This window comes from Mauremys reevesii, linkage group 11, assembly GCF_016161935.1.
Source record: "Mauremys reevesii isolate NIE-2019 linkage group 11, ASM1616193v1, whole genome shotgun sequence".
Lineage (NCBI taxonomy): Eukaryota > Metazoa > Chordata > Testudines > Geoemydidae > Mauremys > Mauremys reevesii.
Window position 1 is genome coordinate 74132553 of NC_052633.1, and position 19714 is coordinate 74152266.

General features: G+C 62.0%; 1 protein-coding gene across 10 annotated transcripts in view; it reads right to left on the bottom strand.

The window, feature by feature from the left end:
* Positions 1 to 19714, bottom strand: part of TNS1 (tensin 1) — a 252557-nt gene that overhangs the window by 182115 nt on the left and 50728 nt on the right. Inside the window, exon 1 of one of the 10 annotated variants that reach the window (XM_039493621.1) lies at positions 12940 to 13049. The exons of 8 other annotated variants lie outside the window; for them this stretch is intronic. Coding sequence is in view for 1 of the 2 variants with exons in the window: in XM_039493619.1 (XP_039349553.1) it covers positions 8945 to 8971 (27 nt within the window). In the remaining variant the exon portion in view is untranslated. Of the gene's footprint in view, positions 1 to 8944; positions 9362 to 12939; positions 13050 to 19714 lie in introns of those variants that run through there. One more of the 10 variants, XM_039493619.1, reaches the window with a different exon arrangement.

The following is a 19714-nucleotide window of genomic DNA, read 5'->3' on the forward strand; positions in this document are numbered from 1 at the left end:
TTGAGCTCTGTTTGGGAAAGGCCGCCCCTGGCTCAGCACACGCGTCACTCTGCCAACAGCCCGGTGCCCCCACCCGCCGGGGCGGGACTGTTGTGCTAGGAGCTGGCCGTCCTGAGCCCGCAGGCTGCACCGGGAGCTCCGCCCCGCTACGCTACAGCTCATCTGTGCACGCTCTGAGAGCGGGTACCCCGGGGCCTGCTCATGCTGGGGAGGAGATAAGGCGGCAGAGCAAGACGGAAGGAGATGAAAGAGAGGCAGCGTGGGCCAATGGATAGAGCACTGCACGGGGACTCAGGAGATCGCGAGTTCTATTCATGCCTCTGCTGGGTCACTTCCTGTCTCTATCTCCCCTCCCCCCCTTTGTCTGTTTGAACTGTGAGCCCAGGGACTGTCCCTCATTGGGCGTCTGGACAGCACCTTGCACAAGGGAGCCTGATCTCGGTTGGGTTCACCAGGGCTGCCGTAATACAAGGGAGAATTAACCAGAAGGAAACTGAGGAATGGGAAGTTTAGGCGAACAACCAGGAAGGACACATCCTTAATGCTGCGATTTCATCAGCCGGAGGCACACTCCCCTAAGGGCAGTGGTGGGGTGCTGGGGAGCATTAGACCTAAGCTGGCAAAGCCCCGGGGGAACCCCCGGTACCGGAGAGCGATGGACGAGGTGTGACCCAATGGGTCTTTGAGCTTTCTGAGTCTCGGGAGAAGGGATCGCAGCCCATCCCCAGCTCCCGCATCAGGCTGCGCATCCAGCTGCATTGGAAAGGTCAGAGGAAATCTGCTGGCTTCTGTGCTGACGTGCCGGGCGCTGTGTTTATGTACGAAGCAACTGGTTAAGATCACAGCATGTTGTGCTGTGCACTTTGTCCCTTCCCTCTCTCAGTATCTGCAGATGTTTTCTGCAAAGGGTGAACAAACAGGAAAGGAGCAAGAATTCACTGCTCAGCTTGGTGTGGGCAAAAAGGATGGATCTAAGGCTAGAAGAGACCCCCATGGTCACCACCTCGTCTGAGCTCCTGCATAACCCAGGCCAGGGTACGGCCCCGAAATCATTCCTGGTGCAAATCGTTCAGAAAACCAGCCAGTCTTGATTAAAAAATGGCCAGTGATGGAGAATCCATCATGCCCCTTGGCAAACTGTTCCAATGATTTGTTAGCCTCACTCTTACAATTCTGCGCCTTATTTCTAGTTTGAATCTGTCTAGACTGAGGAGCCCTCTCTTCTCAGATTTCTGTTCCCAGGTAGGTACTTAGAGACTGTGATCGGTCACCCCTTAACCTGCTCTCTGTTAAGAACAGATCAAACGGAGCCCTATTGTGCCGTTTGGGGCAGCCCTTCCTGATTCCAGCTGACGGTTCAGTCACTCCCCGGAGCAGAGAGACTGATAGCCACTAGCTAGTCTCATAGGAGCCACAGCCATGGGCCAGGACCCATTGCGCTAGGGGCTGTACGAACAGACAGTCCCTGTCCCAACAAGTAGACTTGCACTGAATGCCATCCTGTTCTCATGTTACAGGACCGGGCACACAGGAGCTCCTGGATGGCCTGCTCTGTACCACACCGTGTCCGGTATCCTTTTATCAGATCTCCCCAGCTCCTTTCCATACTAGAAAGTCCCCGTCGTTCTTAACGGCTCCTCCCCGGATCCCCACCACCCTGCCTCCCATCAGTCGCACTCCATCTGCAGGGTCCTGATCAGATGCTGCGGTATCTAACAACAACACTGAGTAGCCTGGGGAGGCCGCGTGTTCATCGCTCACCACTCGCTGCAGGTAACAGTTGCTCGGGCTGCAAGTTTCAAAACTGCTTTGATTATCTACCAGCCCCGCCAGCTGCCCGCGATCTGTGTCGGCTCAGCAGGACAGACGGAGGAAGAAGCGCGGCTGCTTGTCTGCTAGGACTTGTCCAGGCCCAATGCTAAGGCACGAAGGGACCAGTGTGACCATCTAAGACTCTGCAGGACAGAGGATTTCCACTAGCTTAGCTAAACCGGTTTAACTCAAACCGGAGCAAGCCCCGGCATGGATACTCATTTCACCTTGGGGGGAGGGGGAGCTGATTGCATCTAAGACCGATTCCTGACCGACTTCAACTACTCTGAAATCACCCGGGTTTAAACAAAAACACGTCCCCACAGCTTTCGGCGCTGGGTTAGCGGAATCAGTTTGACATCACGCACTGGCGCAGCGCTACAAGTAGACCGTCCCCCCGGGGAGCCGGCGGAGGGATAAGAAGGTCTCTCCAAGGACCCTTAGCAAGCAGGAGGCAGCAATCTGACCAGGCAGGCAGCGTCTGGAAGGCAGCTGTCCGTTTCGGACCGGAGCAGGGCTCATGCTAGGCCCTTTCGGGTGAGCCTCCAGCCAGCAGCTCCCTCCCCGGTGTCGTTGGCAGAAGGGAGGGTTTTGCCTCAGCTCCAAGGCCTAAAAAGGCAACGTTTCCAAGGCTCCAGTGCAGGCCTGGGCGCACGGCACCGAAGGTTGGCTCTGACCCACAGGCTCCAGTCTGCAGAAGCTCTCCTGACGTAACCCTGCCACCTGCCTCGGCTGTTTACCCAGCCCAGCTGGCAGCAGAATGCCGTGCCTAGGAATGCCCGACGCTGACTGGACTCAATCAGCATTCCTGCGCCCCCAGGGCCTGTCATGGCTGTGTCCCCCAGGCGGAAGACGCCGGATTGTCCCTACATGGGCTCCGCTCCTCCACACCAAGGCAGGGCAAATCCATGCTATGGCTTCCTCTGTGGGCTTGCCCCACAAAGTCCAATGGCCCGTCCTGCCGGCCAAGGAGGAGAGGTGGAGCTCTGCTAGGAAGTCTGTCTACACCTCCCCTCCTCCTCCTCCAGCATTCCAGGAAGTACTGCCTCCAGAAGGCGGGACTTCCTGAAACAACTCCACTAGAGAAGTCTCACCTACATTTTAAGGAGAAAGAAGAGATGGAATTGATATGCCAGGCTCATCAGCCCAGAGCTTTTCATTCATGTCACAAGAGCAAAACACTCATGTCCCAGGCTATAGATCCTTTGCACGCTGGAAAGCACACTTCTATTCAGAAAACTCCTGACCAGACATGGGACGCCAAGCACTACAATACAGGGCAGCCCATCGTTCTTACATGACACCACTGTCCTGCCAATAGCATCCAACTCTACTGATCCTCGTACCTGCAACCACCAGCACCTAGATGCAGTGTTTACGGGCTGAACACTAGCCAACCTGGCAGTATTTTGAGGTAGACAAAAGCCCACACCTACCCAGGAGGATCTCACGGCACTCGGGGACCGATGCCCGATCTCTCCACTTTGCCCCTTCCCCGTTTATCGCTGCCCACGCTCGCCCCATCCCCGACGCTCACTGTCCCGACAAGATCAGACAGAGGCCAGAAAAGGCGTCTCAGCCGCACGGGTTAGAAGTACTGAGGCAGAACAACGCCGGCTGCAGGAGCAGGAGAGACGGGGTGGCCACTACCCAGACTCCCGGGCCGCGCCAAACCTCCCAAGCAGGTGGTCTGGGCTAAAGCCAATATTGCATCATCAGACCAAGCTGCCTGGGGACCACATGGCAGGGTGTCCAGCTAGGAGGCTGAACGCCGGGAGGGGGGATGCTGCGGCTGACTGCCAGCGTACCGACCAGCCTGGCAGCATCACCTGCCAGCCGGGCTCCGACCCGCCCAGGTGTGGTCCCCGCATCCTGTCCCCATGACGATGGCACCGGCAAGATGAGCCTGCATGGGAGGGGAAAGGCATCAGGGGAACTTGGCCCAACTGGCCTGACCTGGCACCGAGATGTCAATGGACTAGCGCTGATTGACTCTCAGAGCAGCTCCCACCCTGACATCCCCATAGCGCCCCCTCCCCAAGCCTGGTAAACCACCCCACAGCCACTCAGCACTGTGCCCGCCCCCGCCCCCCGGCCACGCCCCTGCCCCCTGTAACGGGCTCCTCCAGGAGGGAGGGTGAGATCCAGATCAGCTTCCTCTCCGGATTCCAGGCCAATGCACAGCCCCAGGGAACCCTCTTCCCCACCCCCACGTCTGCCATGGAGACGGGCTTTACCTGGCGCGTGGGACAGGTGGAGCAAAGCCCTAGCTGGACGGAGCACTGGGAGCTGCCTCTGGGCGGGTGGAGAGGTCAGAGCCATCGGCACCCCTGTTTCCGGCAGGATCTGGGTCAGCTCCTTCACATCCCGTCCCCGGAGAACGTGGCCAAGAGCCGCTGAAAAGCCTGACCCCAGCATCAGGCGTGGAGATCGCCCGCCCTCCACGCCGCCCCCGGAAAGAGGGCGCATGCAGAACCCCCCTCGGGGATTTCCGAGCTGCTTGCCCAGGGGAAGAGCTGAAGGAGAATGGAACCAAGGAGTCCCGCCCCGCCTGGCGCTGCAGAGACACCCCGGCTCCCTGGGGGATCGCCCCCGCATCTGACTAGCAGAGACACTTCGCCGGCGCGGCTCCCCTGGGAAACCCAGCAGCGTTCTGCTCCTGCCACCACCTGCCCCCTGGAGCTGCCAGCCTCCATCCATGGCTAGCCCCGCACCCCCACGCTAGCCTCTAGCACCACACTAGCCAGGTCTTGTCCCTGGGGCTTTCTGCATGACCCGGCCAGCCAGGCCTCCCCATGGCACTCCCGTTCCGGCTGCCTCACGGTGTGCCAGGAGCAGCGCCTCTCCTGGCACACAGCTCTCGCCTGGGCCAGGAGAGGAGGAGAAAGGCCCTGGGGTGCAGGGAGGGGAGGAAGGCTGCCCAGGGGGGCAGTGGAAGATGTGGGGGGGGGGGCACCAGGCAGCAAGGGACAAGAATGAGTTTCATTATCTTTAACGAAGGCCAAAGCTCGGCTCCCGCGTCACAGTGGGAAGCGCCATGAGCATCGGTACGTTGCCAAGGGAGCGGGCAAGAGCGTTGCCATGGGGATGGGGAAAGGGGAGGTGCCCACGAGACGATGTCGCCTGCCCAGGGAGGTATTGGCAACGCCTGGCGACGCTGGCCCCAGGCCTGTGAAGAGAGGCGGGGGGGGCCCCAGGGGACTTGCTGGGCGGGAATACGCACAACAGCCCCGGCCTGCAAAACTAGCATCTCCGGCCAAAGCTTTGATGGCAGAGCCATGGAACAGCTCAGCAGCTGGGATCGCTGCGTCTTCACCCGCCCGGCCGGGAGGGGTTCTTTGGCACTAGGGCCTGGGAACCACCCCAGCGGAGACCGCACTGAGGCGGGAGGTGCCGCGGCCTCGCCACGCACAGTCACTGGGACCCCAGGGGGCTCCACTCCACCCATCAACGCCCAGCGTGGTCATCCTGCCCCACCCCAGCCGTGCCACGAAACAACGGCCCCGTCACCCAGAGCACGCCTCCTCGGGCACGACCCCCGCCCACACCGGCCCTGCCCCGCCCCGGCCGTGCCACGAAATAATGGCCCAGTCACCCAGAGCACGCCTCCTCGGGCACGACCCCCCCCACACCGGCCCTGCCCCGCCCCGGCCGTGCCATGAAACAACAGCCCCGTCACCCAGAGCACGCCTCCTCGGGCACGACCCCCCCCACACCGGCCCTGCCCCACCCCAGCCGTGCCATGAAACAATGACCCAGTCACCCAGAGCACGCCTCCTCGGGCACGACCCCCGCCCACACCGGCCCTGCCCCGCCCCGGCCGTGCCACGAAATAATGGCCCAGTCACCCAGAGCACGCCTCCTCGGGCACGACCCCCGCCCACACCGGCCCTGCCCAGCCCCGGCCCCCGCGTGCCACTCGGCTGATCCGCCAAGCCCCCCTGGAAAGCTGCAGAACCCGGCCCTTCCCCTGCCGCTGGGAGCATCCTGGGGACCAGGCCCTTCCCCTGGCGCGGGAGTGGGGTGAGCAGGGACACGCCGCCCTAAGGAGACACTCGGTGAAGGAGGAACCTGCCTGCAACCACGTCTTCTCCCTGCCCAGTCCACGCCACCCTCAGCCCGCTGTCCGGGTCCTCAGGATTGTCAGGCACGACCGGCTGCCTGCGACATTTCACCCGCACTGGGAAGGGTGCATCACTCCCCCTGCCACGGCAAGGCCAGCCCCTGCGGACCCGGCGCACCGGAGCGCTGGCCGAGGAAGGGCTGAACTGCAGGGCCAGTCCTGCCCCCGGTGCAGCCACTGGCATCAACTTTATTAGGGGGAGTCACTTGCTCTTTGCTGCCAGGAGTCGCCCTGCAGCAGGGGCCCAGGCAGCCGAGGGAATCGGGGTGTCGGAGGAGCATCCGGGGCTGGGGTGCAGGTGGGTCAGTTTCCTCAGTGTGTTTGGTCCCCGGCCTCACGGCTGACAGCACTACAGGCATCGACGGTGCTCGTGGGTCAGGGGATACAGAGGACCCCCGTTTATTCTACAGGCCACCGGCAGCTGTCACGTGCAAACAACCCCTGCCACTTCCTTAATGCCCATGGTCAGCTAACCACCTGCAGCAAATAACACCAGGGCGAAGTGGGGGAGAGGGAATAAAGCCTGCAAGCCAGTTTCATCCCAGGGCAGTGCTCTGCCCAGCCCCGATCACCGAGCAGGAGTGCCCGATCCTGCCAGGGGCCGGGCGCCTCCCAAGAGGTGGCTTGGCTAAGAGCAGAGGGTGCTCAGCACCCTGCAGCACGGGACCCGGCGACCTACGCCCCAAACTCCCGCTCTCACACGGACACAAAGTTCTCTGGCGAGAGGCATGGGAAACGCGGCGCTGATCCCGCCACGCGACCCCCGGCGCTGACAGCTGGGTCATCCCGCCAGAGCGCAGATAAGGGAGGGGCTGAGGCGGGAGCAGCCCCCAGCCCAGGCCAGCGGGGGAAAGAGACGTCCACAGTGCAGAGGGAAAGAACCTCTGATCCTTGTCAAGTCTGCAGCCAGCCAGCCCGGGAGGTCTCATTAACACTCGATGCTCTTCCCGAAAACAATGGGCCGCCCGCCCCGCTTGACTGGCTACAGCAGATATTTTAAGTACTAGATCGTTCTTGGATTAGGTCTGTGGCACCTTGTCCTAGTCGCCGCGGTGGCGTGTCCCTTTAAGGCCACCAGATGAGTCGGTTCCCGGGTTGCCAGTGCACATGAGTCCTTAAAGGGGCCCGGCAGGACTGGCTCTCTGCCCAGGTGCCCCGGCTTGAAGAGAGAAAGCCCAAGGGGTTCTCAGCAGCGATCGCACTTGGGCTTTGGGGGTCCACGCAGGGTCCACTCACTAGCTGCTGGGGTGAGGCCCTGGGGACTGAAGTCCTCTGCGCATCCGCAGCAAAACAGGGCGTGCGTCCCCCAGGCAGGGCCCACCTCGCCCACCGCTCAGGGTGTGACGCAGCCCCCTCTGGGCCTGACACGCCCTGGCCCGTTAGCTATCAATTCCTATCCGGCAGCATCTGGGCTGAGACCCCCCGCAACCCATTTCACCTCGGGACACAGCCAGCTAGTGAGGTGCATTGGACGGGAGCCAGCAGACCTCTGTGGGGTGACATTGAGGGATCCCCCCGCCTGCCATGGCCCCTTCTCCCCCCCTCCACGCCAGCCCCCTGCCCTGACCCCGCTCCGCACTCCCTGTCTCCACACACACACTCTGCCCCTTCTGCACAAGCTCCCCTTGGTTCCTGCCAAGGGTCATTAGGAGTTTCCGATCCAGGCCTTTGTTTTGCCCTTCTCCGCGCTGATGCCTGGTTCATTTCCAGGCCTGTGAGGGCCGTTTCCTTTTCTAGGAACACAGCACAGCCCAAGCCTAAAACCAGCTGCTCGGGGAGCAGGCAGGCAGCAGCTTTCATTAACTCTCTCCTGGACCGGAGCGTCCGTGTGCTCCCTGCCCCTCGGCTCAGAGGGCACCCGGGAGGCCCCCGGCACGTCCTCGCCAGCCTCTCAGCCGGGGACCATGAGGGGCGCAGGGCTAGATCCCAACTCTTTCTTTTCCATGCCACTGAGCCGCCTGGGCACTCATTAACCCGCCGGATTAACCATTGCTCATTCCACAGCCCCAGCCTCCCGGAGAGCTCGGCCCAGCCAGCTGAGCCAAGCCACCCCGGGGGGCAGAGGAGAGGGGAGGAATTAACCCTGTGTGCCCCCACGGGCGAGAGGAGGGGCTGGCTGTCCCATACAGCCGTGAAAACGCTGGGTGGCTGGCACCTCTCACGCAGGACGGGGGAGAGGGGTCGGAGCCGTCGGTGGGGCTGGCTGGGATCCCGCCCGTTGCAGTTGGTCAAGGAAACATTTATGCTCCTTTCGGTTGACGCTTCGGCACATTCTTCCCAGCCCTGCCCATGGCATCCTCCTCCTCCTCTCCTCCCTGCATCCCCTGCGTGTGCACACACACACACACACACACACACACGCACTCACACGCACACGCACACACTTCAGTGACCGGTCCCCACCCCACGCTCGGGCATCAGCAGGTGCACAGCTGTCACCACCCCGTTAAGATAACACCCGGGAACCGCAGACACCTTTCCCAGCCCCACCCCTGCCCTGCCTTCTCCCTGCTGCTCCAGCCCCGTCTTCTTTGCCCTCCCCTCCCACCTGCGAGGTCAGATACCAGGGTGGTGGGCAACGTGGAGAGAGGCACGGAGCTAGTGGAGTCCCTGTGCCAGTCCCACAAGCGGAGCGGGGGGAACACACAGGCAAAAGGCAGCAATACCAGCTTAACACACAAGTGTCAGACGTGATCCAAAAAGCTGTTGCATGGAGCAAGGGGCGCCGAACGCACCGAGACTTCCTCCTCATCCCTGGCAGGACAGCGCTGATTGCCAGGGGGTTACACCCGCCACGGGATTTGATCCCCGTGTCACAGCCGAGAACAAGATTCCTAGGGAGCTGCTGAGCACAGCCGGGCGTCCCACCCCATCTATCTTCTCCGACACGCTCTGCCCCGCATCACAGCCCTCCCAAACTCTAGCTGCTCCTGGCCTCCAAAGCGGGAACAGTCCCCCCATCCCCCGGCGGCGCTTTCCCCTTCGGCAGAAGCCTTGGGCGGCTCTTACCTGTTTCATGATGCTCCCAAAATCCATCCGGTTTCACTCGGCCTCCGAGCTGGTTACATCCAAGGACCGGGCGTTCCCCTGGCCGGCGGGGCGAGTGCGGTGGGAGAAGCGTGGGGCTGCGGCGCGGGAGGGTCCTGGCGTCGCTGAAGCGCAGGCTGGCGGGCGTGAAGAAATTAAAGAGCCGCCCCCCGGGGAAGAGAGAAAGAGCCAGGCACGGGGGGCGGGGGAGAGGGGGCTTGGATTCCCGCAGGCGGAGGGAGAAATCGAGGCAGCCCCAAGCGTCTGGGGAGGGTGAGGCCAGAGAGCGGAGCGTGGAGCGACCGAGTGCAGAGCAGAAGCTTGCAGGACTGCGCGAAAGGGTTTTCCCTTCCCACCCGCCCAAGCTCCAACTCATTAGCAGCCTGGGTTTTTTTTGTTTTTTTTTTTTTGTCCTTCTTCCCTCCTCGTGCCCGCTGCTGTCCAAGTATAACACACACCCCCCCAGCCCCGCCACTGCTGGCTGGCTGGGGCCTCCCCCCCGCCCCGGCCGCCTTAAGGGGCATGGCAGGCCCATCTGTGTAACCGGAGGGCGGGCAAGGCAGAGGGGGCTGGAAAAGCACAGGATGGGGGAGTCAGATACGACAACAAACTAGGTCATCCGTCCTGTTTCCAAAGGCTCCTATGCAAACAGACGGAGGGGCGGCCTGTCTGGCCCTTATCACCCGCCGCCCGGCTGGAGTGTTTGGCATCTCTGCCCCGCCGGCGCTGGGAGGAAAGTTACCCTGCAACTGGTCTGTGGCACCTTCCCCACCGGGCTCCGGGTCAGCCTGGGGCCGTGGTGGGCCAGGACCGTGGGGTGCGAGGGGCGGGAAGGATAGCGAGGCGGACTCTCCCTGCCCGCCTGGGGATTGCCAGCCCGGATGAGAGCCAAGGGGAGCTGGGACCCTGTGTCCGACAGTGGGCAGTGCCAGCTGGTACACAGCAAGGGGCAAATAAAACCCACCCAGAGGGCACCTCTCTCCTGGCAGCCGTCAGGCAGCACGTGGCCTGCCTCTTGTCCATCCCTGACTCAGGGCGGGGGCCAGACACGGCTGCAAAATCAGCCCAGCTGAGCCCCAACCCACCAGAGGGTGTTTTCCATGCCCACGCCCCTGGGGGCTCCAGACGCCTCATTACAGGGCCTGATTTCCCATCCCATCGCCACCCATCTCCTGGCATCCCACGGCAATGCCCCAGCTAACAGCACCGGCACCACGACAAGACAGAGGGGTTTGTACCGCCACGCATGTGTATTTCCCTGTTCTGCCTTCGCCTCATTGTTATATAAACTGTGTATTCCCGCAGAGCCGAGGAACGGGCCCCAGTGCGCCAGGCGCTGTACAAACGCAGACCCAATGGACAGTCCCTACCCCAAAGACAACACTAAACCCCAGGTCTCCTGCCTTCCTTACGCTGTGCACAAAGGTGACAACACAAGCCACCCCCCAGCACCCCAAACACAACACGGAGAGAAGTAAGCCCCCAACACACGCCCAGCAGCGCCCTGGCCCATCCACCCTGGTATGATCTGGAGCTGGAGCAAGCGGGGACTCGCCAATATCAGGGGAAGTGGTGTAGCGGGGAAGATTTGGGGGATCCCTGCATGTGACTGGCTGGATGCTGAGAGTTTGAATGACGTGTGAGACAGGAAAACATGCAAGGGGATCGGGTCCAAGCTGACGCACTCAGCGGCCGGCAGTGACGGTGAGACACACAGAGGCTGGTCGCATTTACCGTTTTTCCTCTCCATTGTTTGTGTTGCCCCCTGCGAAGCCCAGGCCTGCAGCCGTACCCCCTTGGGCTGCAAGCTCAGCTGCTCTCCCAAGCTGAGCCGGGCTGGGCCGTGGGGCCGTCTGGTCTCCAGCTCACACCCCGACTACCTGTCCTTGCTGCAGATAAACTGGCTTCACGGTATTTTGGGCAGCAGCTGAACACAGTGACTGCATTGTAAAATCTGAACGAAAGGCACCGGGACAAGGGTTCCCTAGGGAGGTGGTGGAATCTCCTTCCTTAGAGGTGTTTAAGGCCCGGCTTGACAAAGCCCTGGCTGGGATGATTTAGCTGGGGATTGGTCCTGCTGTGAGCAGGGGGTTGGACTAGATACCTCCTGAGGTCCCTTCCAGCCCTGCTATTCTATGATTCTAAGGGGAAGAGTGCGAGGTTTTACCGTCCCAACGTGCACGTCTCTGCTGAGACACGGGACGCCAGCTGAACAGTGCAGGAAGTGCAGTGCACACCCGCAAACACTAGAGGGCGGTGGGAGGAAGGCAGGAGATGGGTTGGGCGTGAGAAAGGAGCCGTCGCGGGTAGGGGAGCTGGCTCAGGTAGGGAACTGGGCTGAGCCCCGTCCAGCCCTCGGGAAGATGCCGGGGAGCAGCTCGGAGCCGGCTGGGGGTTAGTCTGCCCTGCCTCAGCCGAACCCCGGCTGCCTTTCCCAGCCAGCGCAATGCCTCGTATCGCTGTCTGTCCACGCCGGGGGCTCGGCTCGCGCCCATCCCCGCACCATCTGGCACGTCACTCCTCAATGTATCTACTCTCACCGCAGCGCCGGGCAGCAGGGCAGCGCCATCGCTCCCATCAGCCAGAGGGGAACTGAGGCACAGAGAGAATAAGTGACCTACCCAAGGTCACAGAGCGCCTCTGCCAGACCAAGGATTTGAACCCGGGTCTCTGAAGTCCCACTGGTGCTCTGACCACTGGGCCATCCTCCCTCTTGGAGAGCTCAGCCCCTCGGCCACATGGTGGTTCGTAGAGACCCACCCCCTGAGTGTCCTTGCCCCCACCCCTGCAGCCCGGGAGATCATGACCCGACCTCAGCCTCTAGGACCTTGCTGTCCAATGGCTGCAGCTCCTGCCCAGCATGAGCGAGCTGAGCCCGGTCTGAACCCAACCAGGGTGGCCCAGTGGGAAGGGCCCTGCCCTGGGACTTAATGGGTTTGAATTCCCTGCTCTGCCAGACTCCGTGTGGGACCTGCGGTAGGTCATTCAGCAGCTCTGTGCCTCAGTTTCCCCAAATGACGGAATTACCTCCCGGGGCGTCCTGAGGATAAATACGTTGAATGCTGGGAGGTGCTCGGAGGTAAGGTAACGAGGGCCAGAGCAGTACCTTAAAGAGACCATTTTTCCTACTCAAGGCGAAGTCTAAAAGTCCAGGTCTCCTGTCCTCTTCCCACCACGCATCCAAAGCCACTTTGCAAATACTGCCCCCTCCCCACACTGCAAGGATCTCACAGCGCCAGCGCTGAGCTCTTGCATTCCCCTTCGCAGGCGGCGCACGACCCCACTGCTAACCTGCCACCGCAGGAGACGCGGACACGGCCTCGTTACCAGCCACCGTGCTCCCCTGCTGTTAGCGGTCATCTGATCCGGGCAGCTGCAGGGTCCGGCTTGGGCACCAATCAATCAGCCACAAAGGAGGAATCCACAGCGCTGCCTTCCCAACTCCCACGCGCCTTGCCACGGTTGCTACAAGCAGCCCTGGGCTTTCCCTTGGAGGAACCCGTCGCTCCTGGCCAGGTTAATTCATTTTTTGCTGCTGGTTCCCTTTCTGTTCCATGAGCGGAGAGGAGCCACCCTGCTGTCCCCAAACCCAGCCCCTCTCCCCACCCCAGCCAGCCTCCCCAGAAACAACCAGCCAGTGATGACTCAAGCTTTCCCGGCTTTCCCTCCCTCTCCGCATTGTGCTTTACTGCACATCTGGTTCCAGTTGTGGTTAGTAAGCGAGGGGCAGATCTGATGGCTTCCTCTGAAAGCAGGACTAGGCAACGGTTTTCAAAAAAAGGAGGAGGAGGAGGAGGGAGGGGGAAGGAAGGAGGAGAGGGAGGAACGTAAAGTTAAAGGAGTGTGCAAGGGTTTGCTTCTGTTCCTCTGCCTCTCCCTGCAGGCTCGGCCGCGGAGGCCACGAGGAGGCATTTCCCAAGCAAGCTGGGATCCCGTTAAAGACCTATTCCCAGATCAATAACGCAGAGGGAACCTACCCCCTGCAAGCTCTTCCGGACGAGAAAGCCCTCAAGTTAGATCCTGCAAGGCCGGCGATTGCCTGGCTGGAGTCTGCTCCCCGCTCCGCAGGGCTCTGTATCAGGACCACTTCCCTCCTGGCCACTTCACCTCTGTGCTCCAGTCTCCAACTCCGGGCAGATCTGGGTCCTCGGGCTACAGAGGGTGGAGACTGGGCCTGGGCCAAGTCTGTTCTTCACGTATTGATTTTTTTTTTTAAATGCACAGAGTCCAAGTGCCTTTTGGTGATGGGTCCTTCATAAATGATTGAAGGAAACGTCAGGGCCGATTTGGCAGAGAGACCGCCATCGATTTCAGCCGGGGAGCGTCAGGGCTCAGCACGTCCGAAAATTAGCCCTTTAATAATGACGTACATTTTGGCTAGGGCTCAGAGGCTGGGTATCTCCCCCGACCCATACTCCACTAGCCAGAGACAGACTCCTACAAGCCCAGCTCCATTTGGAGAAGCCCAGGCTGCCACCCCAAAACCTGTTGCTTCCTTGCAGAATTAGCTGGGTCTCTCCCAAGAGCAGGATGCCCCCAGGGACTTCCCATCCTCACAGGCAGGCAGAACACAAGGAGAGGACTTATTTTATCCAGCAGACCCCAACCCTGCTGCATAGCCAGACAGCAACATCTGCTGAGCCCATCAAAGGTGTCTCCTCCCACCTTCCCCCCTGCACCGCAGCAGCCAGGGGTAACTCGACAGATCCCCCATCCTGATATCGAGCGAGCCCATCCTCACCGGGCTGGCAAGAGGCTCTCTCAGCCCCAGCCGCTCTGGTTGCTACTCTAGTCTAGTCTCCATTTCCATTCGGAATCTGCCGAGATGAGGTGCAGTAAAGGATTAGGGAAGTGTTTTCGAAAGTACATACACCACCATCCAGCTCCAAAGGCAGAGCAGCGGCGGCTGGTCCAGCACCCAGCTCCGAAGGCAGAGCAGAGAGCAGCAGCGGCTGCTGGTCCGGCACCCAGCTCTGAAGGCAGAGCAGAGAGCAGCAGCAGCAGCCTCTGTCCGGGTGCCCAGTTCCAAAGGCAGAGCGGAGAGCAGCAGCGGCTGATCCAGTGCCCAGCTCCAAAGCAGAGCAGAGAGCAGCAGCGGCTGCTGGCCGGGCGCCCAGCTCCGAAGGCAGAGCGGAGAGCAGCAGCTGCTGGCCGGGTGCCCAGCTCCAAAGGCAGAGCGGAGAGCAGCAGCTGCTGGCCGGGCGCCCAGCTCCGAAGGCAGAGCGGAGAGCAGCAGCTGCTGGCCGGGCGCCCAGCTCCAAAGCAGAGCGGAGAGCAGCAGCTGCTGGCCGGGTGCCCAGCTCCAAAGCAGAGCGGAGAGCAGCAGCTGCTGGCCGGGCGCCCAGCTCCAAAGCAGAGCGGAGAGCAGCAGCTGCTGGCCGGGCGCCCAGCTCCAAAGCAGAGCGGAGAGCAGCAGCTGCTGGCCGGGCGCCCAGCTCCAAAGGCAGAGCGGAGAGCAGCAGCTGCTGGCCGGGTGCCCAGCGCCGAAGGCAGAGCGGAGAGCAGCAGCTGCTGGCCGGGCTCCCAGCTCCAAAGCAGAGCGGAGAGCAGCAGCTGCTGGCCGGGCGCCCAGCTCCAAAGCAGAGCGGAGAGCAGCTGCTGGCCGGGCGCCCAGCTCCAAAGCAGAGCGGAGAGCAGCTGCTGCTGGCCGGGCGCCCAGCTCCAAAGCAGAGCGGAGAGCAGCTGCTGCTGGCCGGGCGCCCAGCTCCAAAGCAGAGCGGAGAGCAGCTGCTGGCCGGGCGCCCAGCTCCAAAGCAGAGCGGAGAGCAGCAGCGGCTGATCCAGTGCCCAGCTCCAAAGCAGAGCGGAGAGCAGCTGCTGGCCGGGTGCCCAGCTCCAAAGGCAGAGCTGAGAGCAGCAGCTGCTGGCCGGGTGCCCAGCTCCAAAGCAGAGCGGAGAGCAGCAGCTGCTGGCCGGGCGCCCAGCTCCAAAGGCAGAGCGGAGAGCAGCAGCGGCTGATCCAGCGCCCAGCTCCAAAGCAGAGCGGAGAGCAGCAGCTGCTGGCCGGGCGCCCAGCTCCAAAGCAGAGCGGAGAGCAGCAGCGGCTGATCCAGCGCCCAGCTCCAAAGCAGAGCGGAGAGCAGCAGCTGCTGGCCGGGCGCCCAGCTCCAAAGCAGAGCGGAGAGCAGCACCTGCTGGCCGGGTGCCCAGCTCCGAAGGCAGAGTGGAGAGCAGCACCTGCTGGCCGGGTGCCCAGCTCCGAAGGCAGAGCGGAGAGCAGCAGCTGCTGGCCGGGTGCCCAGCTCCAAAGCAGAGCGGAGAGCAGCAGCTGGCCGGGTGCCCAGCTCCAAAGCAGAGCGGAGAGCAGCGGCTGCTGGCCGGGTGCCCAGCTCCAAAGGCAGAGCTGAGAGCAGCAGCTGCTGGCCGGGTGCCCAGCTCCAAAGGCAGAGCTGAGAGCAGCAGCTGCTGGCCGGGTGCCCAGCTCCAAAGGCAGTGCCGTTGCCAGCAGCAGCAACACAGAAGGGTTGAAACGTGAAAAGTGATATTCAACAATATCACTTTTTGCAGCAGACTTAGTGCCCCATTTCCACCCTTACTTCTGTCCTGCTGCTGCCACCCCAGAGCTGCCAGCCAGAGTCCTGCTGCCTCCAGGTGAGGGACTGGGGTGGGGGAAAGGAGAGCTCAAGCCTGGGTGCTGGGGGTCCAGCTGTCCCCTCTATCTCTGCCTCCCAGGAGTGCACGGCCATTTTGCATGAGCCCCAGTCCCCTGGGAATGACACCAGAGCCCTTCAGGAAACACCCACACAGCTCGCTCCTCGCCTGACACATTCCCACGCCTCCCCTGCGAGGCCCGCCCCATGGTGTGAGACCCGCTGGCAGGCGGTTAGGACCGGAGACCTGACCGAAATCTGGTGCTGGAAGCTCTCTGGGCTCTGAGCTAGCCGGAGGGCCTCTCTGGTTCCAGCCACAACCCCACCACAGGCGTAAGCAGCAAAACAACGGTGTGGGGGGCTCAAGCTTTGGCCCCTCACTTCCCAGACGGGCAGGGGCCGGGGGGTGCGCCAGAAGCGGCCCCCTCGGGGGAGGGGAACAGATCTCCCTGCTGCTCAGCAAGCCCCCTCGGCAGACGTAGAAGCTGGCTAAGAGACTGCAACGCCGCTGCGTTCGGCTCCCATTTGGCTGGAGCCCACAGACACAGACGGCTGCTGGCAGTTCTGGGTTTGACACAAAGCCCACTGAGGTCAACAGGAATCTCCCCACCGGATCAGGCCTGAGGCTGAGAGCCCAGCCCAGCCAGGTCTGGAAGGGCGTTATACGGGAATAGGACCCTGCCTTCTAGCTAGCCAGAGAGCACGGGCCGTCTCCAGGGTCCCCAGGCCAGATGGCTCATCGTCTGGACACCTGCCACCGTTCACTCCCTCCTGGAGACAAGGGCCTCCCCTTTCCGGCCCCACACACGGCCTTGGGGTTACGGGCATGGGAAATCCTGCCGAGCCGCATGCCCCCCGGCCGGCGATTGCCTAGAGACAGAGCGGCATGCGCAAGCGCAGAGCCGTCCCCCCGGGCACCAGCCTGGCACACGGACACGGGCACGGGCACGGGCGGGCTCCCACGTGCCTCTGGACGGCCACAGTGAGAAACCCCCTTGTCACCAGGGATGGGGCGAACCATTTCCCTTCTGCCCCGAGCTTAAGGGTCTGCGGTGCTGCTCACGGGGGCAAAGGGTCGGACTGAAAACAAAGCAGAGGGGAAACCTCCATTGCGACTCCCAACGACCCTCACGTTGCCCTGGGTTGTTCCTGGGCACAGTGACGCAACACACGGACACCGGGCCAAATCCTTGCTTAACATCTCCCGCCTGCTTCCTACCCTACTTCCAATCCCCAGCTGCATCCTACGGAAAGCCTCAGCCAGAGCCATACGGCCTTCACGGCTTCGCTCACCAACGGGCAGCCCCGTGAGAAGATGTTTCTCTTCCTCCCGCACCCTCCTGCTCCCCCAGGAGGAGCCAGGTCCCTGGCCAGACCCCCGAGCCGGTGTGTAGTATTTATGTTACAGTAGCACCTGGGAGCCCAAGGAGAAAGACGCCCATTGTGTTACCTGCGCTGGGCAGACCGCAGCACGCGGCCCCAGACAGCTGATAACCGACCCTGCGGAGCAGGTGAACCGGAGGGAAGGAACAGACAAACCGGGGAGGTCGGGGGTCAGAGGAAGGAACTAAAAGGAGTGTTCCTCACCAGAGACACCGCCCTCAGCGCAGCGGGGCTAGCTTGGTTCACACAGATTCCAGGTGGGATTGTCTCGTCTGACCTGCTGTGTAACCCAGACCAAATCATCCCTAGCGCAGATCCTTTAGGAAAACAGCCAGACCTGATTTAAACATCGCCACTGACAGAGAATCCACCCTGGCCCTTGGTAAATCACTCCCTTACAACGGACGCCTTATTTCCAGGCTGAATTTCTCTAGCTTCGACTTCCAGCCATTGGCTCTTGTTAGATCAGCAGGTTTCAACCTTTTACCATTTGAACCCCCCTAAAAAAACTGAATGGGGGTACGGACCCCTTTGGAAATCTTAGACATAGTCTGCAGCCCCCCAGGGGTCCACAGGCTGACAGACCACTGTGTTGGCCCCTTCTCTGCTAGATCAAAGAGCCCATTATGAAATATTTGTTCCTCATGTAGATACTTAAAAATTGTAATCAAGCCACCCGTTCACCCTCTGTTTGTTGAGATCAGTGTCTGTCCATCAGCCACCCCTGGACAACTCAGCCCCCCTGCCACATGCTCCCCTGCACTGCACCCCCAAACTCACATGGCCTGGCCCACAGGTGGTCCATCCAGACAATTTCATGGATTTCTTATTTCAGTGAATTTGTCCTCTGCCGGCACCCATCCTGTGCGAAGACCCAGGCCTTGCCGCCAAGAGCTCGGACGCACAATGGGCATAGGATGATTTAGTTGGGTTTGGTCCTACTTGGAGCAGGGGGTTGGACTAGATACCTCCTGAGGTCCCTTCCAACCCTGATATTCTATGATTCTATGATACACGCTGGTGCCACTGTCTTTTAATTAACAAAATACCCCTGAGCCGAACCCATCTGCCCCTCCACGGGACCGGGGCCAAGCTGTTGTAGGTGTCGGGGAAGCAGGGGGTCTCAGGAGGAGACAGGAAGGAGGAAAGTGGGGGTACAGACCAGCTCGGGGAGGGCCTGGGGCCAGCGGTGGGAGACAACAGTGACCCAGGTTGGCACGGCTGGAGCAGAGAGGGCAGGAGGGGAGGGGATGCAGGGCAGGGTAGAGCTGTGACAGGCCAGGACAAGAATCTGGAAGGTGGCCGGGCACCACAGGCAGAGCTGTGGGCACGGGACAGGAAGCGGGGAAGTGGGTGAGACCCTGCAGCAGGCAGCTGCAGTAATGAGCGGGCAGAGGCGGGTAGCTGCGGAGGCTGAGAGAAGAGGCCGGGTTTTAGGCACACTGGGGAGGTGACAGAGCCGGGGCTGGGAGAGGGGGCGAGACAGAGGGACGAGCCCTGGCAGTGCCCAGGTGACAGGAGGAAGGGGGTGACAGAAGCAGGCAGGAGAGGGGACGGGGCAGTTCTAGCCATGGCAGGCAGGAGGCGATGTCGGACCAGGACGCCGGCCTGGCTGGAGGGGGTCGGGGCGGTGGGTTGGCGAGTCCCTAGGTGGCGGGGCCCAGCCCATACAGGAAGGCAGATGATGGTGGCGCTTTCTTCTCCCTCAGCCTTGCGGAGCCTGCTGCAACCCCCCCTCCTCGCTCATCGGCCCTGCCCCAGCATATCCTCCCCCGGCCCTTCCCATCCCCGCCAGCGCTCCCCATCCCTACACCGATCACAACCCGGCTGTTCATATCCCTGCCCCATCTGGCTCCCCCCGTCCCCTGGCACGCCCCGCCCCCCACGCTGCACGGGGATCAGGGCTGGATCCCACACTGGGCTCACAACGCGGCTCCACTGACTCTAACGCGGCATCTGCCCGTCAGACCTGTGAGCCAGGGGACGGTCAGTGCGCCTTGTACAGCACCAAGCACTGGGGCGGTTCTTAGGCTGCAATGGGGGCGGAGCCTGCACCTGGCCCCTGGTGAATCAATCCAACTCCACTTCCCCCACCCCAGGCACAGGCACTATGGGGGTGGGGATAGAAGGGTCAGATGCTGCATGCTCCGGAGTTTTGCCATTGACTCGAATGGGAGACCTGCAGGTCGGGGGTCGCAGCGTGGAACCCCAAAGCTGGGGGAGTTTTCTGGTGGCTGTACGAGCCCTGGGGCGGTCGCGATGCAGCCTGTGGCATGTACGCAGGCCGGTGAGGGGGAGATCTCGGGGAGCACGCCCCAGCCCACGAGAGGTTTGGAACATGTTCCAAGCGAACTCCGTGGCGGAAGCAAAGGCCAGACAGGCGGGACCAGCGCCTGGGCCGTCCCTGAGCTGCTCTGAGCAGGAGAGCTCAAATGGACATGAAACACAGAAACCCACACGCCAAGTCCCGCCCGGCCAGCCACGCCTGCATTCGCAGGGACGGCCTGGGGCACAGCTCACACACTGGGCCTCGGGGCAGCGCTCGAGTGAGACCCCCTCCATGTGGAAAAAAATCCCGAGCGCTGCAGGAGACCAACCCAAGAGGGGGCGCTCTTCCCTGCGGAGACAGGACTCAGCGGAGGTGCCTTTCAGATGAGGCACCGGGCCAAGGCCCCTGCCGTCTTGTAATCGTTGCAGACGCCGGGCTTTCCCCCAGGAGCACCACCTGGAGTCCTGCCAAATTCCAACGCTGCCTCCTTTACATTCCCCCCTGCATTCA